This window comes from Strongylocentrotus purpuratus, unplaced genomic scaffold (genome assembly GCF_000002235.5).
Source record: "Strongylocentrotus purpuratus isolate Spur 01 unplaced genomic scaffold, Spur_5.0 spur5_scaffold_10, whole genome shotgun sequence".
Classification (NCBI taxonomy): Eukaryota; Metazoa; Echinodermata; class Echinoidea; order Camarodonta; family Strongylocentrotidae; genus Strongylocentrotus; species Strongylocentrotus purpuratus.
The window spans coordinates 21,499,784-21,520,451 of NW_022145595.1; the positions used below are offsets into that span (position 1 = coordinate 21,499,784).

The 20,668-nt window shown below is 37.1% G+C and overlaps 1 protein-coding gene across 1 annotated transcript; it reads right to left on the reverse strand.

The window, feature by feature from the left end:
* Positions 1-807: 807 nt before the first annotated feature.
* On the reverse strand, positions 808-16,654 carry LOC115918462 (AN1-type zinc finger protein 4-like). Its single transcript, XM_030979763.1, has 9 exons — positions 16,035-16,654; positions 14,839-14,914; positions 14,338-14,405; positions 12,694-12,883; positions 8,211-8,370; positions 6,840-7,694; positions 5,722-5,773; positions 5,037-5,160; positions 808-4,057 (listed from the first exon to the last, which is right to left on the reverse strand). Exons 1-9 carry the CDS (start codon positions 16,198-16,200, stop codon positions 3,922-3,924), a joined length of 1,827 nt encoding a protein of 608 aa, XP_030835623.1. The 5' UTR covers positions 16,201-16,654; the 3' UTR covers positions 808-3,921.
* Positions 16,655-20,668: the final 4,014 nt, after the last annotated feature.

The window sequence follows — 20,668 nt, forward strand, 5'->3', positions numbered from 1 at the left end:
CAAATGGACTTTAAATGTCACCAGCTGCATACAGGAAAAATATCTGTATTTTTTATTTAAAAAAAGGCGTATACACCAATACTGGGTATTGCAATAAAGTATTTCTGTAAATGATGTCACTATGAAGCTGAATCATACACAAAGATCGAGTCACCACACATGCAGGGGAGGGGAAGGGAAGGGGCAGGGAAGGTCACGGGCGGGGTTTAGAATCTGAAAGAAGCATGTACGTGAATCAGAAATTATTGGCTAGGAGTGAAACAGAATTGCAAAAGGAAAACCGCCCACTGTTTCCATTTTTTTTTTTTCATGCGTTCGGGTTATACCTACTCCAATCAACAGACTTCTCCTTTTCCTTCTCCTTCTCCTTCTCCTTTCTCTCTTCTCCTTCTCCTTTCTCTCTTCTCCTTTTTAATGTCCATCTTATATTATTCTTCTCCTTCTTTTTTTCCACTTCTTCTTCCCGTTCTTCATCGTCATCTTCTCCTCCTCCTCCTCCTCCTCTTCTTGTCTACTTCTCCTAATTCGTTATTTTATTTCCTTCCTTCGGCCTAATAAATCCATCTAGCATAAATTCTGAGTACATATCGAGTTCTTTTGGATAAACGCTCATAATCTCTTTCCTTCTCTTGACCTTCTTTTGTCAATCCAAGTCCACTTGCTTCTTCATTTCCTCTTCTCCTTTCCTTTTCCACCTCCACCCTTTTTCTCTCTCTCTTTCAAAAGTTCTCTCTAGTCTCTTCACCAAACACTTCACTCACAATTCTCCATGATACAACACAATGAATAATACTTGCACAAAATGTCTTGACTTAAGACACGCCACTTCTTTTTAATAGTCTGCATAGTTGAAAACCAGGAAAAATGCATAAGGCAAAAAATGGTCACAAACTATTTTTGTGTTTTCAACTGAGCTAAAGTTATCCCACACAGTCAAGAGAAAAAAAATCAAACCAGATAAAACAAAATTATCGGATTGAAGAGAAAAATAGAAATAATAAATTCTCTATTTTACATGATTGTATATCACATCTCACACCCAAATTGTACTGATAGATTTTCAGTACATTATTTCATCTACTTTGAGATAATATCTCAAATTTCTTTTTTTCGTATTGCACTTAATTTTTCATTTACATTTCCTTTTGCCATCATAGCAAATGAACTAATCACAAAAGAAATATATGAAGCATACATTCATAGAGAGAGGCTTACTGACTGCTAGACATATATGTTCCCATTGCCTCTGATTTGCATACATAAGTGATATAAATATGCACAACCCCTATAAATTGTGTACTGCATGCAGGACCTGTGTTTCCTTTTTGCATGTCAAATCAATTGTTTATACAATATTCCTTTGATACATCTGAAACAACACCAAATAAGTTTAGATTTTTGTAACAATGGGAAAGGGCTCCACTTCAGACAGAAAATATTTATCTTGCTTACAAATCATCATAGCTGCATTCTCTTAAATAAAGTATATGATACGATTTAAAGCTGCATGAAAATATCTCCTTAAATGGTTAAATATAAGCATTTTTCTTAGAGGTACTATGTGATGTTTGAAAGTTTTTTTGTTTTTTTCCTGTGGTTGAAGTTTACATACATTGATCATGAACAAACATGTAACAGCAGGGTGGACTATGACTTTGCTTAAAGGTCTAGTTTGCCAACATCAGTGCAAACATTTACATTTCATTTTCTCGAAAATAATCAAGTTAATTGGAACCTTTAAAAGATAATATCATAGGAAGGAACATGCAACTTCAGCTCCAGATTACACTGCAACTAAATGCACAAGCTGCTAACACAGTTACTTCCCACTCAAGGGTTTAAAAAAACAAAAACACAACAAATACACACAAAAAAGGCACATGCTACATTTTGACGCTCAGCAAGATCACATCTTAGAACAATCGGAAAAGCTAGTACTTTACTGAAACAGAATAATAACATAATAACATAATATTATTATGTTATGACTTTGCCTATACGTTTTTATGAGACATCATTGTCATACGTTAATGGAAGAATTTATTTTTACAAAGAAAACAAATGAACCTGGAATTCTAGGTTAAAGATTTCCTGACAGCATGGCTAATAACTGTTATGATAATTCTAATACGTTACGCGGAAATTGCTAACATCTGTTTCATTCCATGTATTTAGAATTACTGCAATTCCAAAAAAATTGGAAGGAAATCGTAATGCAACAAAGCTTTAGTAAATGCGCTATCTTCAATAAATTTCAATATAATCATGTTAACAGGTAAGACTAAGGGCTATATTTCAGGCTAATCATAAATTCTAAATAAATTTTAGAAATATTTTAATGGTAAGAGTCATTCAATTCAACCTGTATATATAAGGTGATCTGAAAGTCTGTTCAGTAATATTTCATTAACTTTTAGTACAGATGAACATTATGGTGTGGCATCAATTTCCTAAAGAAAATAGGGTCTAATTTTCAAAAGGGATGAAATATATAATGGATTGTAAAAGAGGTTGTGCCCCGTACTTCATGAATAGTCATAATAAATTCAAGCTCAGATGTATGGACAGAAAAGAAGCGAGACTTGGAAGGAACGTTTCCAAACACCACATTCTCACCCATTTTTTTCACTTTGCCTACAAATTGCTCATCTGCAAGTTTGCATTTCTTTTTCACCAAAGTAGAGGCAAAAACAAACAATGAACAACACAAAACCCCAAGTAGCACAGAATAGAGCAGTTGCAATCCTTTTGAACTATACATATTTTTTTAAGATTCACTTTTATATATAATTCACATATATTTTTTATTAAAGTACTTTTCCTTTTGTCAGAATAATGTACAATATCTTAAACTAACTTTCTTTAGTAAGTTTTGTTTTCATATCTTGTAAATTATCCCACTTTAAGTAAACTCTTTAATAAGCGTGTGTTTCTTATTATTAGTGAACCTTTTTCATTGGTATGTAGCAAATGCAGTAATATCCTGTTATTCTTTTTTTAACGTAAACATCATAAAACTCAGCAATGTCCAATATTGGTATAAAGGCCGACATTTGCAGCATTCAAACACTTCAGAAAGCTCCGATGTCAATACAATTTGTGTTTTCAAAGGTTATCTTTCATGAATGCAGACACAAAATTGTGCACATGTATTTCTAGTATTCAATCACTACATTAAATGCATAATGTAGATTTATAAGAATTAAAACAATGTTAATTCAAAATAGCTGAACGTATTGAACATGTAGTTCACTTTGTTCATCAAAATGCTTTGACTATGCATAATTAAGCATAGGGCTTGAACTGATATTTAAAAATCCCAGATAATATATATAAGAGGTACAACGATATACTGGTAGTACTTTTTGATCTACTCCATCAGTATGATAAATAGTATACTTTGTATAAATCGATAAAGTCCTTAGAACAGGACTCAGAGTGAAAGGTTAATAGGTGCATTTTAGCATGCAATGTGAATGACCGTCATTGATGACGACATAAACTGGATATGTATATGATTATACACATGTAGTATGTATATTAATGTTCAGAATAAGATAAGCTCATATCCATTCCATGTTAACTACTCATGCTTTCTGCTTTAAGTGATAAATTTGTAAGAGTGTACGAGTGTGAACACACACAGGATTAAAGTTATTCCCAATACTTCTGAATGCACTATGTGCACAATTCATGCTGTATCCATCTGATCCTAGTGATTAACAATGCTTGAAGTTAATAATTAACGTTATTTTAGAAATAGCAATCTTATTTGCAGTGTACACAATTAATGCTGTTTTCTTTCCATCGTAAATGATTCGAAATGCTTGTACCTTACATAGTCTCTCTTCAGAAAGAATCGTCATATTGTTTAACACGAGGTAATAACACACATTACGTTTGAAAATACATGGCTTAATGTTAAATCTTGGGTAGCTTTGGTGCACTGACGAGAGGGTTGCTCTGCTCCAGGAGTTTCCTGCCCTCCGTCTTGTAATCGTACTCGCAGTTGTGGGCTTCGGCGTAGCGATGGCTGGCACAGAAGTTGTGATTGCACCTGTCAACAGGAAGGGGAGATGGGAAGAGGAAGAAAAGAGTGGCGTTATTGTAAGCTCGAGAAGACGAAAAGTCTATGTTTGGTTTTTTGTAAAAGCTGGGGTCAAATATCGGTCAGGTAGTAAGAAGAATTGGGAGATTGAAACTTGTTAATAGTTATGAATTTTGACTTTCTTGCATTGCAATCAATCAGTCTTAAACCAGTTGTGATTTAATAAGTTCATGGCATGAAACGTTCACAAATCTCTGGTGAAATTTGCAAACATTTTCATGCATGCAAAAGCTAATTCTGCCTACATTGTAAGTCAAATCTGTTGAGACCCCAAAATAGTTCCACCTATACAAAATTCAACTTAGGACATTTAATTGGCACATGTATTGCAAAGTGTTGTCCCCAAAAAATTCGGCTTATGCCATTTTGAGTCATGCAGAACTAACTGTACCTTGTAAGTTATGGTGAAAGAAGTACAGGCATATGAAAGAATTGTTCATGTTTTGGTAAAATCCTGGAACAAGCAAAGCCACTCGGCACAGTAAGACTTAATATTAATCTTGAGCTCTGGTATGGGCATTGTATGTCGAGAGAACATGGCTATAATTCATTCTGGATTGTTTATCCTGCAGTAGATTGATCGTTTAAACCAGGAAAATAAGGAACAATCTCAAAAAAACTTCCAGAAAATCATCATTCAATACAAACCACAGCTCTCATTTGCACACAGTAACCTGTGTTTTAAGCACATGGTGTTGGGCCAACTTCCCTAGATTTCCTCATCTTTCTATGCTCATTAATCAGCCCCAATACATTTTCAATCAAAATTGTTTGTCGCATATCATTTATTCCTAATCTTGAACATTCAGTTCATGTTTTGTTGGATTATGTAAGAATATATTTTGTATCATTACCAGAACTCAAACTTTAATCTTTAAGGAAAAAGAAAGGCAGTCCTGGTGGAAACATGCAATGGAAATGGTCTTACCTGCATGCATAACTGGTGGCAAGGCCGGTTTTCTTGTTGCACATGAAGCATCTCTTACTCGCCTTCTTCTTGGAGCCGATAGCTGGCTTGGTGACTGGAGGCAGGCGATGAGCTGGAGATGTTACTACAGGGTGAACAAAGAAAAACAAGAGTTCAATAATGGTTTGTTCTGGTAAGAGGTGCTGTACAAACTAGCAAGTGAAGTGCATGTGAATAAAAAGAGCTGGATATGTTAATGCGTGGTGAAGGAATAAATAAGGAATACATGAATGTTTATGCTGAAGAGAAGATACAAAAGAATGAACAAATCAGCAAATGATATCTGAGCTGGAGGTGTGAGTAAAGAGTGAATTTAAAAATTAGAAATTAGAAACAAGAAATGGCTAAATATGTAAAAACTAGCAATAAACCAGCAATCTTACGACAGGGTGAACAAAGAAAATATTGTCGCGACTGGTTTATAATGAGATAATGCTAATGTCTGCAAACTGTAAATTAGATAGATACCGGTAAGCTGGAATTTGTTATACTTGGAGCCATTATGATTACTAAAATCACGAAATGTCTTTTTTAGATGTTTCATGGATTTGAAAAAAACGTACTCCATTCACGAGTCTAATGACATCTCAAATGAAATATTGATTTCTTAAAATATAAAAATTAATTATTTGTGGAAGATACTCACATAATCTGCCTTCCTTGCTGCCGGATAACCTCCCTCGTATACTGTGAGCAGACTATAACATAAAAACACAATTGAAAATCATAAAATGAATATTCTCATATTACAGTGTATGGGCATTAATCAATGAAATATATAATGTAGGGGAAGTATTCTAAAACACTATATGACGTTTTTTGTTAAAAAGAGATAGGTTAACTGTCATTACAACTAGAAAATCAGGGAATATTCGATTCATAGGTGCTTCCACAGATGTCTTTTTAACTACATACATGTATGTGCATGTACTGTAGATACTAGGCCTACTGCCAAGACTTTGTTTGTTTCTGTGTACAACATCAGGAAACCCTCAAAGCAACTTCCTTTTTCGTAGTCTTTTTATGCATTTTAAAAGCCTTGGTTCCTTTCCTGACGTTTGAAACTAAATTGTTCATTAACGAGGTTGCGATTCCTCTGAAACAAAGCAAGATGAAACATGCCCCAGTTCCCACTCTTCTCTAAACCACACAATGTGCAAAATATATTGTTCATAAAACCAATAAAACTTCTATAGTTTTCAACCCCTACATATTAACATCATATGTGAAGCATAATTAGAATACCCAAGCAACTAAACAATCACTTGTCTATGTTTCTTATGGCATCATTATTCGGAGCAACTATATGATGTTCAGTCTTTTTTTCCTCCAACCAACATGTGCCTTGCAAGCATTTGTAGTGTACATGCTAGAAAGGCTACCGGAACAGCCCAACCATGCAATGTGAATATACATGTAGGCAGAAGATTTAAAATTTAGATGCAAAATTGTTTTTTAAATTGAATACTCCTACAGTGTACATATATAGAAAGGATAAAACATTGTTACATAAAAAATATATATTTCAAGTGACAAAACTAGAACAAGTTTGACCATATTTGTCATTGTTTCTCTTCATTTTGGCTATTATTCCCAGTTGTGCAGAGTTTAAAAATCGGATCCTGAAAATCTGCATTTCTAAAGTGAGAAACAAGAAGCTTACCACTGAATAAATATACATACAGTGTAGTTCCTTTTAGAGAGGTAAAATTTGGTACATTTCCTTATTGCTTATCGTATTTCCTCAAGGCAGAGTTAACTTACAATCAGAGCTTTCCTGGCATCTGGCGTTCTTATCCTGTCTTCACTAATAGCATTTGTGAGTCCATTGCTGGAATTGAGAGCTTGAGATAGCGTCATGCTACCCGAAGTAACTCGTGAATGTCCGCTGCGCTTCCCCGTATGCGAGCTCTCGCGGTGTCCCGACCTCACAATATTGTTAATCTTGCCTTCGCGATTAGCTTGATTTACGAGTTGGGTCACCATGCGGGCATCGGCAGTCTTTAGGTTCATGCGTTCCGGGCCGCGGCTGGCGTCGGCCGCGACCTGGGCTGCTTCGGCAAGATTGGAGGAAGTGGTCGGCCGGAGGTCCTGGATGAAGGAACTCTGCGTGGAAGGGGGGTGTGGGTATGCGTTTGTCCGACTTCGGAAGGAGTGATGCAAATTGGCACCGGTGAGGTTCTCAAGGGCACGTTGCGACGATGACGGCGGTGGGACGGGGCTATGCCTGCTTTCTTTGCTACTACTGAGTCTCAATGTTCGGCTCTTGCTGCGGCTGCTCATACCGGCCGACATAGCCACTGGGTTTGTCGTAGCACCAATTTGCGTAATGTCTGCTGCCCTCGCTTTGGGCACAATTTCAGGTTTTGTCCGTGTCCTCATGCCTAGACCCTTGGCGGACGATCCAATGCGAGGTGTCCGGGTGCTAGGCAATTTCTCATGACTGTCACCGGTAGAAACCATAGCGCCCCCTACAGGTGGTAGTATTGTAGTTCCTACGGGTGGAAGGGGGCTGGTCTTGTTGAGGGACTTGCTTCCTTTCTTAGCTGAGAAGATTCTCCTCTGTCCTGAACTCTTGGGTCTACTACTGCTTGGTGGTCTTGCTGTCTTTGTTGTTTTCTATAAAAGAATAAAAAAATGCATGGTAATAATGGAGCGATAGAGCAATTCATCAACACCGAGAGCCAGAAGAGAGATAGATCTGTGTAAGAGTATATGAGGTTTAGTCCGTCTGGCTCTCAACAGACTAGATAATGCATTAGTTCTCTCTGAACATAATATGTCTTCACACATGTAATAAGTGAATATCAATGACATGTTTTCTTGAGATTTACACAAATGAAAAATCACCTAACATGTTACTGGTTCATAATTCAAAAGTTCATCATTACTATCATAAATGTTCCTTTTAACACAAGGTTTATAAATTGTATCATGTGAATACATTGCCCTGCCTTCCTGATCGTTTTACTGTACATGAATTTCAAACTTTTTACATATTTGAAATATCTTTCTTTGAATCTCCTTTTTTCAAAGTAAAATCATAGTTGATCTGTAATCTAATGTTGTAAACAGAATATATAGCAGATTTTTAAAATTAATTCTCATCAAGTTGGCTTTGAAATCTCAATTTACCTTTTTGCCAACGGATAAATTTTCCATCTTCGCTCTAAGAAGTTTCATCTTTCCCATGGTGAGGTCGTTCTCCTCCGTTGGATATTCCGGTGGCGGGTTCGGGTTCGGGTTCTTCTTCTCCTCATCCTCCTCCTCTCCAACGTTGTACACAGAAGCACCACTGTACATATAAAGAGGGAGAGAGAGGGAGAGAGAGGGAGAGAGAGGGAGAGAGAGGGAGAGAGAGGGAGAGAGAGGGAGAGAGAGGGAGAGAGAGAGGGAGAGAGAGATGGTAGGGGATTGAGAGAGAGAGAGAGAAATGTTATGTTTGTGGAGTAATTCATTTAAATGCATAATTCTTCATGAGATTGTGCCTATCATGTAATATTAAAAAGGAATGATAAAATCACCTATTTGTACCTGACAAGGACAACCTTTTTCATGAACATGTCAATGAGAAAATACTTGTCAAATACAATTTAATGTATATATCAGCATGTTAAATGATTCATTTTTTTCTCTTCATGTATTATGCCCAACTCCACAGTATGCACTCAATTCTGTTTAATTTTCTTTATTTCATTAAAAAAACATGAGTACATGTAAATTCAAGTTCAATCTACATTTGAGAGCAGGAAACACCGTTGCAAGCTTCTCTGGCTTTCCTGCTTTGTAATGAATGGCGAGGGGGGGGGGGGAAGAAATGTTCTGGGAACAACCACTAAGGTCGATTTCAAGCATTTCAATTTGATAATGTACAGGTAAATGTATGAAAATATTACCTGTGAATGTTATACACGGTTACACCATATTAATAATTTTTGGACATATTTGTTATACTATCTATTATAGTTCCATACTGTGACAAGCTTCGTCATATACATGTATTCTCTTCCTTGTTTATATGGGATTTCCCCCTTTCTCTCTCTCTCTCTCTCTCTCTCTCTCTCTCTCTCTCTCTCTCTCTCTTGGGCAAAGGGGGGGGGGTACAGTATGTTCTAAGGGCATTTAAACATATTAAGTAACTCAATACAGTTTACATACCGGTACATGAAATTCATACTACAAGTACACAACATCTATGAATGTTTGATGTATCCTCAGGTTGACGTTATGTCATAATAACATTCTAGATTACATCAGCACTGTGTAAATTTATGAGTGACATGCAAACTTGGGAATCTATCCCACTTCAACTTTTGACGTTAAGGGTGGGTTGTGGGTCGACTTGTGAGTAATACATAGTTTCCTTTCTCTTGGTTGTGATCTTGGTCAATGAAACCAGTGAACAAAACAATGAAGTGAAATCAATCTTGAAGTATGTACCTGCATGAACTATGTGCCGGTAAAGTACAGGAAAGCCCATAAGAAGAGAAGACTATAAGTACATATTTGTACATGCTGTATGCATACATGTATGATAAAATACATGAGCACTAGAAGACAAATGAGTTAAATTATAACTGTGGTCTTTATGCAGGTGGTCTTAAAATGTACAGTTTGTACAAGTACATGTACATGTACAAGTATGTACAGGTTCCATTAGTACAGGTTTAAATAAGAAACAATAGTAGGGAAATTAAAAATGTGGTCTTTATAGACAAGTGGTCTTTCTATACAGGTGATTGCTAAAGCAGGTTTGACTGTATTCTGCATCATACAAAAAAATAAACATCTCTGGAACCAGAAATAAAAAATTAATCAACACCACATCCTCATTTCTAATCAAAGCCAAACAAAACAAAATTATAGCCTCAGGATATTGCAGGAGTGTGACTGGTATCAAACAAAAACACATCAATAGAAGATCTTATTGATCTAGCACCTGGCCTTCACGACTAGATGCTTATAATGTAATTCATACTCCCAAGAGACCCAGCTCCTCCACTTGCCATTGATTTTCAAACATCCCTCGCTCGCTGTTACGTTGAATGATTGCATCTCAACTAACGCACGAGGGAGAGCATTTCATAGATTTACAAAGCTTGGATGAATTCAATACTCAACGATGCTCAACATTATTGTACTTTGTAGGCCTATCTACATGAAGCGCCTGTCATTCAGACATGTATAGTACATGAATATTATATTACATTGCTCCAAAATGATGAAATGTTTCCTTGAACAGTTAAACTTAAAGGGAGACGTTTATGCGTATAAGAAGAAGAAGAAAGAAAGACACCGTTTAGAAAGGACCATTTTGTAGTTAGCACATGTGTCAAATGACCCGAAAATATCCACAGATCTTTTACTCATGGAGAAGTCCCACTTTGTGTATTTTAGAATAATCAATGCCTAAGTCATGTACATGTACATGTATGTGCTTCATGAAAAGCTTTTGTTTGCCCTCTTGTATCATAGAATGTACCGTAGGTGCACACATGAATAATGATTACATGTACATAACATAAGCACGTATTCATTTTACAATTTTATCACAAATGACCTTTATCTGCCCATGTGCAGATAGTATTTACAAAATGGCTTAAAAGGGATGGGTCATGTGTTTGTCCTTTTACTAAATGGTTGCTATGGAAAAGCTTGCAACTCTGCAAATGAGCTAAAAATGTATACAATTATGTGGGTAGGAAAGGGTCAACAAACTATCCACATCAACGAGTCCTACACATATCTAGGGATGAAACCTCCTCCCCCCCCCCCCCCCCCCCCCCCCTGCAAGGTGCGTAAGGTGGGAACATCTTGGAGGTGAGCCAGGCCAGGTAAGGGGTCTATTGTGTACATTGGAAACCCCCTTGGTAACCAGTGTTATCCCACAGACTATTGACAAGCAGGTAAGGGTGGCTATTGTGTGAATACAATGGCCAGGGGGTCTATTAACGGTCTATAATGAGAAGCAAGTGGTCAAAGGGAAGGCTCGGTCAACACATACAGTGGTTGGAATTAGTCTATCTATCCAGACTCGCAATGTGTGCCAATAGGCAATACACATTTATTGACAACACGTGTCTATAATTTATGGAGGTTCCATGCTAGGAGATGGGAGCGAGATTTATCCATCCCTCATACAAGTGTAGTGTGGAATGTCTATGAAAATACATGTACAAATGAAATGTACAGTGTACATGGAAATACAGGTACTGTACACAACATGTACATGTATATACAATGTCCATTCATGTTCAATTTTAATTTCTACAATAACAATACCAAGAAGGCCTACATTTGCAAACAGGTACATGTACCCAAGTAGACCTACAATGTGTACATGTAATGTACATTGTACATACAGACTGCAATATTGGGGGTTGGACAAAAATGTATACCGGTACATGTTTTCATAAGGAGCTTATAATTTGAGGTCAAACCGTTCCATTTTGGAGATATGAAATTTGTTTTAACAAATTTCTGACTAAAAATTTTATGCTAGCTTTTTGACAGATTTACAAAGTGGAGGCAAAAGGGGATCTACATGTATCTAAATTCATTATTTGTTTTTGCTACATAAAGTACATGTACAATTTACATAGTACACTAAAGGTGTTAAAAGTTTGATGTTTTTATGTTTCCCATTGTGCAAGAGGATCTTCTTCTGGAAATGTAAGACTAGGCAGTGTACAACTACTGTACAGTGTAGATTATTTGTTTATCAATCCATTTGTAATGGGTGATCACATGCTTTGCCTTTGACAGCAATAACAAATGCTGGTATAATGTACACTGTACAGTAAAACACAATAAAGAGTGAAGTCCTGCTAATTGTTGTGATATCTGGGCCCCATTTCACAGAGCTTGTCATCAGTGACAAATGACAGTTTTTGTTAAAAGCTAGCGAAATCCTTGCTTCTGATTGGTTTTCAGCAGATTTGTCACAGAGAAAAGGCTTTGAGAACGGGTCTCAGGTCTCTGTCTCATAAAGTTTGTGTTAGAAAAAAAGACACAATTACTGTTATTTTATCTTTGTATATATTGTCATGATGATGGTCTGGAAATAAATTTCAATTCAATACTGAAATTGTGGCAATCGATTGGCTGAGAGCCAATTTGTCATAGAAATTTAGCATTTGTTATTGATATCAAGTTATTGTGAAACAGGGCACTGACTAGCAAATAAACTGACACATTAATGTTTTACAAACATGTTTTTCTAGTTTTCTGTTTTCATCTTCATCTACGGAAGGCCAAATAAGAAAAATTAAGTGTTTCTTGTCCCTGCCAGCCTCCTCTTTTTTCTTTTTTTACTATTTACTATCAGAAGAAGAAAAAAAAAGAAAAAAAAAAACCCCTGCCTTGTCACCTTTTGTTTAAAACACCTGGACGAGAAACACTGTATTTTTGTTATTTGGCCTAAATTCTTTCCTTGCTACCTGTCTGTTTCCCCCAACAATGCAATAATTCTTGATTTTCAATCTGTTCTTCCCTTTCTCTGTCTTGTGCTCACAAGATTAATTTGCTTTCTCTCTCTCTCTTTCTCTCTCTTGCTTTCCCTCTCTCTCTCTTTCTCTCTGTCCATAACCTTCCTCCTTTACTTATCATCAGTCCTCACCTTAGTGACTCCGAGAGCGGGGTCAGCGTCCCGTCTCCCCGGTCCACGACACGGAAGAAATTGAGCTGGTCTCCTTCCCGGAAGACGAGGAGGGTGACCTGGCGGTTGCCTGGCAACTTCTCCCAAATCTCCTCTTTGTTGGCCTCCATGTATTCCGCCATCTCCCGGATAGCAGGATCTTCCATCGGAACTGTCAAAGAATAATTAGTTAATAACATTTATTTCCCATATAGACATGTACAGTATGACTGTATACTGTTCAAAAGCATGAACATGTACTGTGAAGTGCCATACATGTAGCTACGATCAGACAAATAACCCAAATTGTTTCAATGTGATTGTAGCCAAACCCTTAGGCACATGTAATGTACATGTAGATGTTGTCTTGATTTGTGTATTGTTTTAATAATGTTTAGTAACGAATATATATTTCATATTTTTTATTATCAAAATAGGGTCAACATTTTTATAAGGATTATGTTTTCTTTCTGGTTGCAACCTATTCAGTTTATTTTATGTCCTTGTCAAATATGTTCTTAGTGTGTATTGTATGTTATATACCCGATTGTTTCTTTATAACTGAATTAAACAAAATTGAATTGATTGAATTGAAGTAAAGATTAGAATGGAATATCTTCAAAACGATCCCTTCCATAAAAGTTGGTATGGAGCCCTGTACAAGTATTTTCCCATTGTATAGCCCATTTTTTTTAGGGTTACCAGTGAGAATTCAAGAGTGGGTTTGAAAATCTTTGAAAATTGTTTAGTTTGTACACAAAAAGCCTAGATATTGAAACTGAATTGATAGGGCCTGAATTCAGGCTTTTGCCTTGAAAACTGCCACCTATTATTTGTATTTTTATTTCTAATGAAACTAAAACTATTTCAGTTTAATAAATTAAACCACAAGCTACTGAAACTATAGAATTTGATTGCCTGTGAGCAAATTTGTTACAGAATGGTAGCAATTCACCGGTTTAGGGTTACGACAGTGCGCATGCGCAGACATGGGCGCCATTTTAACTGCCTGTGCTGTGCGCTCACATCATATTGCATGGGCGCTATCTTAATTTACGCGTTAACCACTGACCTCTAGAGGTCAACGATTTGTTTACTCGTACATTAAAATGGCGCCCATAACCGTAAACTGGTGTATTGTTGTCAGAGCAGACCACCATTAATACTCAGCACAAGAGACAACTTGGGCTCTGAAGAAGATCATAGCCAAGTTATCCACAAAAGCTTAATAGATCAAAAATACTTGTGTTGATTTATTGCATTAGATATGTTGTGTACATGTTGAACACCACATTAAAGAATACTTGATATGAACATTTCAGATAGTGAATAGTGAAAAGTGAATACAAATTTCTAAAGGTGAAAAGTTCAGCAAAATTAATGGCGATTTAGAGGCCCTTTTGTCACACAAGCTACAGTGTACAACACAATCTACTACACAAGTTGTGAGTAACTGGCATTTAAACTCTAGAAATGCAATATGATGCAGAGATTGTCCCATTGTTGAGTTAGCCCCCCCCCCCCCCCCCCCCCACCATTCAGAGCCTGTTTATGAAGTACAGTATGGCCCTGATCCTTATTTTAAAAGTAACATTGTTTATGTAACTTGACAACAAAAAGACTCACTTCTTCGAGTATTGATAGGACCTCCCCTCATTGCCAAGACCAACTTCAGAGATGCCGATGGTGGAATTCTGATGGGGAAAAAAAAGAAAGAAAGAAATTGAACACTTTTCTTGACATTAACTCTGCATAGAGCTTCATGTAAATACATGTAGTTGAATCTGTTGGGACAGCATAATTAGTTTGATTATGGCAAAATTAGACATAGTCAATGTGAATAAAATACGTTTTGCATAGTTTGGTTTAAAAAAAGAATATGTTTGACTTGGGCCTTTTAGGGAAAATTTGAGTTGTGCATCTTTGAGTGATGCCGAGTTAACTGTACATATCGTCCTTGTTTTCACGAAGTGACGGTAGTGAGGAAAATCGTAACGCAAAGTGAATGCAATTTTTTTCACTACCGTCACTTCGTGAAAACAAGGACGATACAAACTCTTTTTTGTAAATACATTGAAATGACTTGGACTGCTGTCCCGTTACTTGATCAAACAATCAAAGTCTTACCCATAGTCCTGCAAACAGTAATCATCCTCAAGCTCTACAGACCTCCAAATGAGATGTTGCTGGGAGATGGGGATACCTGCAAATAATTAACAATCAAAGACAATACAATTTATCAATTTTGTTGTTATATGCACATACATACATGGGGGCGGGGGGCCTTAAGACGAGTTGCGATTGATTTAAATCAATCACAACTTTTTATAAGATGGGGCCTTGATTGATTCAGAAGTTCCAACTGTGTAGATATAGAACATTCAACATTCAATCAGAGTCTAAGTTTTAATTAATTTTTTTTTACTTTGGTATGACAAGTTAAGACATGAGAAGATAAATAAGATGTTTGCCATTTCAAAATTAAGGCCCTTGGTGGCTTGGCCTTATGCTAGGTTAAAACAGGGCTGTCAACTTTGGGGAACTGCTTCGAGGGAGATCGTATGCAACTTTTTTTGGGCTCAACAGGGAAGGGGGGGGGGGGTTGTTGAGTAAGAAAAAAAAATCAAAAAAATCTGTGCGCCATCTACACGTTCGTAATGGCGTTATCACAGTTTTTTCCTTCATAATCATTTTGCCTTCGGCGTAGACTAGAAGGGATGAGATTGACGGCAGCGAGAGTTTAACACGGCTTGCAAGATTTGCAACATGGATGTCGATTTTGACCCATAATTTCCTTAAAAGGGACCATTAAACGGATTATTTCAATCAAGTTAGTAAGTGGAACCGATGTATTATAGCCTAGGCCTAATTTAAAATTGGATATGGACAAGGTAAAATGACATTTTGGGGGATTTTGGGGGCATAACAATACGGCCGTGGCAAGTTTGTCATGTTTGTGGCTAAAATCTAGCCGTGATATCTTCAACATACGATGGTATAGGCGATCGTTCAGTCTCTATAACCGGAGGTCTAGTGGAGCCAGACGTAGTCTCAGTGGAACAACCGACGATTATAGAGACTGAAGCTTTCGGTCTAGGTCGGGACTAGATCTAGGCATTCGGTCTCCGATTAAAATGGAGCCGGAGGGCTTGAGCAGTTAACTACTGAACAATTCATATTTCATATCAATCTCAACACCCTATATTAGTACTTAAAAGTATTAGTAGTGACACAGAAAAAAAATATATATATTTCCACCCATTATCCCCCCTAGATTCTCTAGACTATATATTTTCCACTAATTTCAGTGAGTAACTTCGCACCTTCCAATCTCTGTATTTTGGCCTTGACAGAAATCACAGTTTCGAACGGCGACACTCGCAGCTCGAACACAGTTCCTGTCAAAGTCTCAATGAATAATTCCATAATATCAGCATATTCTGGATAATCAATGTACTCCATGGTGTCTTCCTGCAGGTTGCTCTCCATCTGGAAACAACTAAGGGTTCACCACCTTTCCTTGTAAAACTCAAATCACTTTTGATCCACCATTTCGATTCTCATCTTGGCGAAGGTAAACCGGCTTGGAGTTGGAATGTTTGACTTTTCTACGTAGCTAGCACTGTCTGTAGCAGTTGCTGATGTCTCCATAAAATCACGCCATTGTGCCTGTATTTGTTGGATATTTCAAAGACTTGAAGTTGAATTTGGTCCACTAACTTGTCAAACCTGATTTTTCGTGAGCTATTTGCCTACGAAGTCGGTAAAATACAATTGAATGCGATATTAGTACTGCGGACTTGTTGTTTCCTTTTAATAATTTCTTTTTCCCCATTATTTCTGCACGTACGATAATATGCGCACGTACTTCGTACGTACGTACAATTCCAAGCAGTACGGTACGGTACAAGCGGATCGGGAATCGGCACACACACCGCTGTAACCGGGGGCGCGTTTCCGTTTTACACCCTGCCCTAGGCTTTTCTCCAATAAAATTTTACAAACCGACTGGTATTCGGAGTCTAGTCGTCCACATCTTGCCTCGGCGCTCTGCACACACCACCAGAACTCTGAAAACGTCACGTAGCGCTAGCTAACTCTCTATACTAACTAGTTGATCTTCCTAGTCGTATCATTTATTTTTATCCATTAATACGCAATACTCTAAGAGCGTGAGGATGCGTGATCAGCTCGCAAAATTTAGCCCAGCGATAACAAAACAATAATATATCGGGAAAACCGTCTTGAACAAGAAGACCCTCGCATCCCCAATTGAAATTGTATAAGCTTTGGCTTCGCTATTCTTGACGTCGATATAAACAAACTTAGACTTCGGATACAGCATGTTTCGTGTAATTTCTTGCCGAAAAGCCTAGGGCAGGGTGTAAAACGGAAACGCGCGCCCCGGGGGGCAGGTGCACACAAACAAACGTCTCTAGCTAGCGAGCTAGCTCAGCGCACCCGGATTGCACAGCAAGAGTGTGGTATGCTCTGAAGTTAGCGACCATTTTTAATGGATGAATGGACATCATTTGTAACAAAAGCAAACGATAATTTGCTAATATTTGGTGTTTGATACCGAAAGCAACATAGATATTGAGTCGCATGCTCGAGATAATATATCGAAAAAAGAAAATACACCAGACACATTGAATATAAAAACAATGCATCTCTTAATCTCTTTTTCATTGCGGTTCTTAGATGGAAAAAAAAAAAAATCGAAAAAAGAAACTAAGCGATATTTTCAGTTCATTAGTGACGTACGTCACCATTGGTAACGCGGGTCATACGTACGTACGATGATACTACTAGTATATTTATTTATTTATTTATTTATGCATATTCACAATTTCATAATTCATTGGAGTTAACATTACATGAAAAAGAATATAATATGTTAAAAATCCTTTCCAATTGTACAATACATTTGAATTGACTTCACATGAAAAAGAATATATCAATGTTTTATCAAAGACAAGTTGCAACTATTATACAGTTTAAAGAATGAACATATACAAAGGTGATGAAACAAAAGCAAATAAAGCTTCAATTGTTACAACACCTTTCAAATATATGATATACGACAAACAAAATTCCTTAAGGGTTGTGAACTATTTACACTATTTACAAAGAACAAGAAAAAAGAAGAAATATATTAAAATGTAAAAAGTCTTTTAGATCATAAAATAATTAGATTTATGTTTGATATAATGAGAACTGATATATAGATTTTGTTTATATGTAAGTAATATCTTACATCTGCGAAATTTAAAATCATTTGAGTGCTCTTTTAAAGGAGTTTGGTGATTTTATATTAGTTAGGTAGATAATTCCATAAATCTGCATCACTGCATGGACCCCTATGTCTGATTGATTTCTGGGCTAATGTAGTGTGAGGATTGACCACATGTAAATTCGCGTATCCGGACAACTACCCCTGGACATCCACCCCCGGATAACCACCCCCAGTCAACTACCCCCTAGGACAGATACCCCCTAGGGCAACCACCCTCTAGGACGACTCCCCCAAGACAACTTCCCCCGGACAACCAGGCACGTAGCCAGAGTTTGATGGGGTTTTTTTTTTGGGGGGGGGGGGCACATACATGTAATCGATCGAGGTCAAAAAGGGGTCTACAAAAATTCAACCTATCTTGGAAATTTTTAGGGGGCACGTGCCCCCCCCCCCCCCACATGCCCCCCCCCCCCTGTTGCTACGTGCCTGCGGACAACTAACCCCTTGACAACTAATCCAAGGACAACTACCCCCTAGGACAATTACCCCCTGGACAACTACCCCCATTACGCAGACCACTATCCCCTAGGACAACTAGCCCCGGACAACTACCCCCGGATAATTACCCCCTAGAAGAGTTGTCCGGGGTCGTCGTCCTAGAGGGTGGTTGCCCTAGGGGTACTATAGTTGTCCTGGGGGTACTATAGTTGTCCTAGGGGGAAGTTGAGTTATGGTGGTTATCCGGGGGTGGATGTCCATGGGAAATTTTCCTATAGAACCGTAAAATCGATGACTGCCTTGTTGAATTATGAGTGAACCACGTTGTTAGGTTGAAACATTGAAGATAATGCAGTAGGTTACAATTTGATATTGAAACGGAACGTAAATATGATTAAACAACGATCCTACCACTGGGGGGGGGGGGGGGCACCTATGCAGAATCTATGAAAACTACTGTTCAAGAGGAGAAATTGGCATTAAGAATTATAAACAAAAAAATATGGGGGCGCTCGATCAGTAGGGATGCATGGGCATTTTGCGAGTATCCTTGGAAAGCGTTGGGCACCCTTCTCCTTGCCCTCATTGATTCCTACAACTAACGGCCTAATTCAATTTTGTTGAAATTAATTAAATATAATTATATCAAATAGGTATATATTTAATTAAATGGTTGCAGGGGCGGCAAAGCGTCTTCCAAAGCAAGCCGGGGTGGGGCAACATAAAAAGAGGCACTTTCTGAAAAGGGGCTCCTACACTGAGGGAAAACTCAATGCGAAAATCTACCATTCTATTTGGGGGGACCAAGAAAAAAGGGGCACTTTCTGGAGAAAAAAATGTGGGCTCTTACATGGGAAAGTCTATCATTTTGTTCGAGGGCACCAAAAAAAGAGCACTTTCTAGAAAAAAGGGGCTCCTATACAAAAGGAAACCTCAAAGCGAAAATCTATCATTTTTAGACTTTCCTAATATCCCTTTATGATTAAATTATGACGGATGACTTCAAAATTTGTTTCTCTCTTTACATGGTCCAAGATACTACTTAAGCATCTAACCTTGCAGTTGGGTGTGATGGTCTGAATATTTATTTACGAGTGAGCAAAGCGAGCGATCAAAAAAAAATTAAGAATTGTGAAGTTGCAGGGGAAAAACTTATATCTTATAAAAGAAGGAAACAAAAACAAAAAAAGGTCCACTCCAAAAATAACTTACTTTCAATATAACCAGAAAAATTAGACAAACCAATCAAAAATAGTTTGAGCAAAATCGGGTTACTAATAAAAAAAGTTATGATTTTTTAATGACTTTAAAAACTTTGAAAATCACTACACAAATTGGCAACTCACTCATGAGTCTGTGACGTATGGTCCTCACTATCCACTAATTATTTTCTTTATATTGATAAAAGAAATTTCCTATTTTCACCCTAATAATCTTATTTCTTCACTCCAGCATCCAAGTTAGATTGTTAGTAATTTGTGTGGATGCACAAATAAAGACGTTTTTTTCAGTTAAATCATGAACATTTAATTTCGATAAACTATTTATATAAAAATCAATAATTATGAAATATAATATTCAGGAAATAGTATCAATTCTTCAAAATTCATAAAAGGTTTTGGGAATTGTCATGCACGCAATATGATACAAATCATATAACCTGAGCAAAGGCATGTGGAAATCAAGTTTTTTGGGGGATAAAAAGGTAAATTAATGGGATTAAACTATATAATGCAATTGATAAGTTGTGAGGACATGACGTCACAAACTGATAACTAAATTGGCAATTTGTGTACTGATTCTCATTGTTCCATAGTTTTACATATACTTTTTCAAAAATTCATAACTTTATTATTAGTTATCCGATTTTGCTCAAACTTTTTTTGATTGGTTTGTCTGATTTTTCTGCTTCTATTGAAAGTAAATTATTTTTGGAGTGGACTTACCCATTAAGGAGCCTAATCATAACATACTAAACAGACCTTAATAAACATATCAACTATCAATGCGAGTAAGCGTTGCGAGCAGGATTTGAGAAAATTAAAGAAAAAATTGCTCTAAGTTTTAAATTAGGGGCACATGTAAAAGGTGAAAAGGGCAAATATCAGATGTGAAAAGGGGGGATTTTTCGGAGTCTTTGGACCTTAAAAGAGCTATTCACCAGAGATGGAGAAAAAGGCACTCATTAGAACGAAAAAGAATTGTCGCTGTCGAAAGAAAAGG

What these genes read in the sequence shown, in the direction of transcription:
- LOC115918462 (XM_030979763.1), bottom strand. Translation starts at nt 16,200, where the DNA reads ATGGAGAGCAACCTGCAGGAAGACACCATGGAGTACATTGATTATCCA. An exon ending in ATGCCAGGAAAGCTCTGATT is followed by an intron (nt 5,774 to 6,839) that starts GTAAGTTAACTC and finishes TTTATGTTATAG; the next exon opens with TCTGCTCACAGTATACGAGG. An exon ending in CAGCAAGGAAGGCAGATTAT is followed by an intron (nt 5,161 to 5,721) that starts GTGAGTATCTTC and finishes TTCACCCTGTAG; the next exon opens with TAACATCTCCAGCTCATCGC.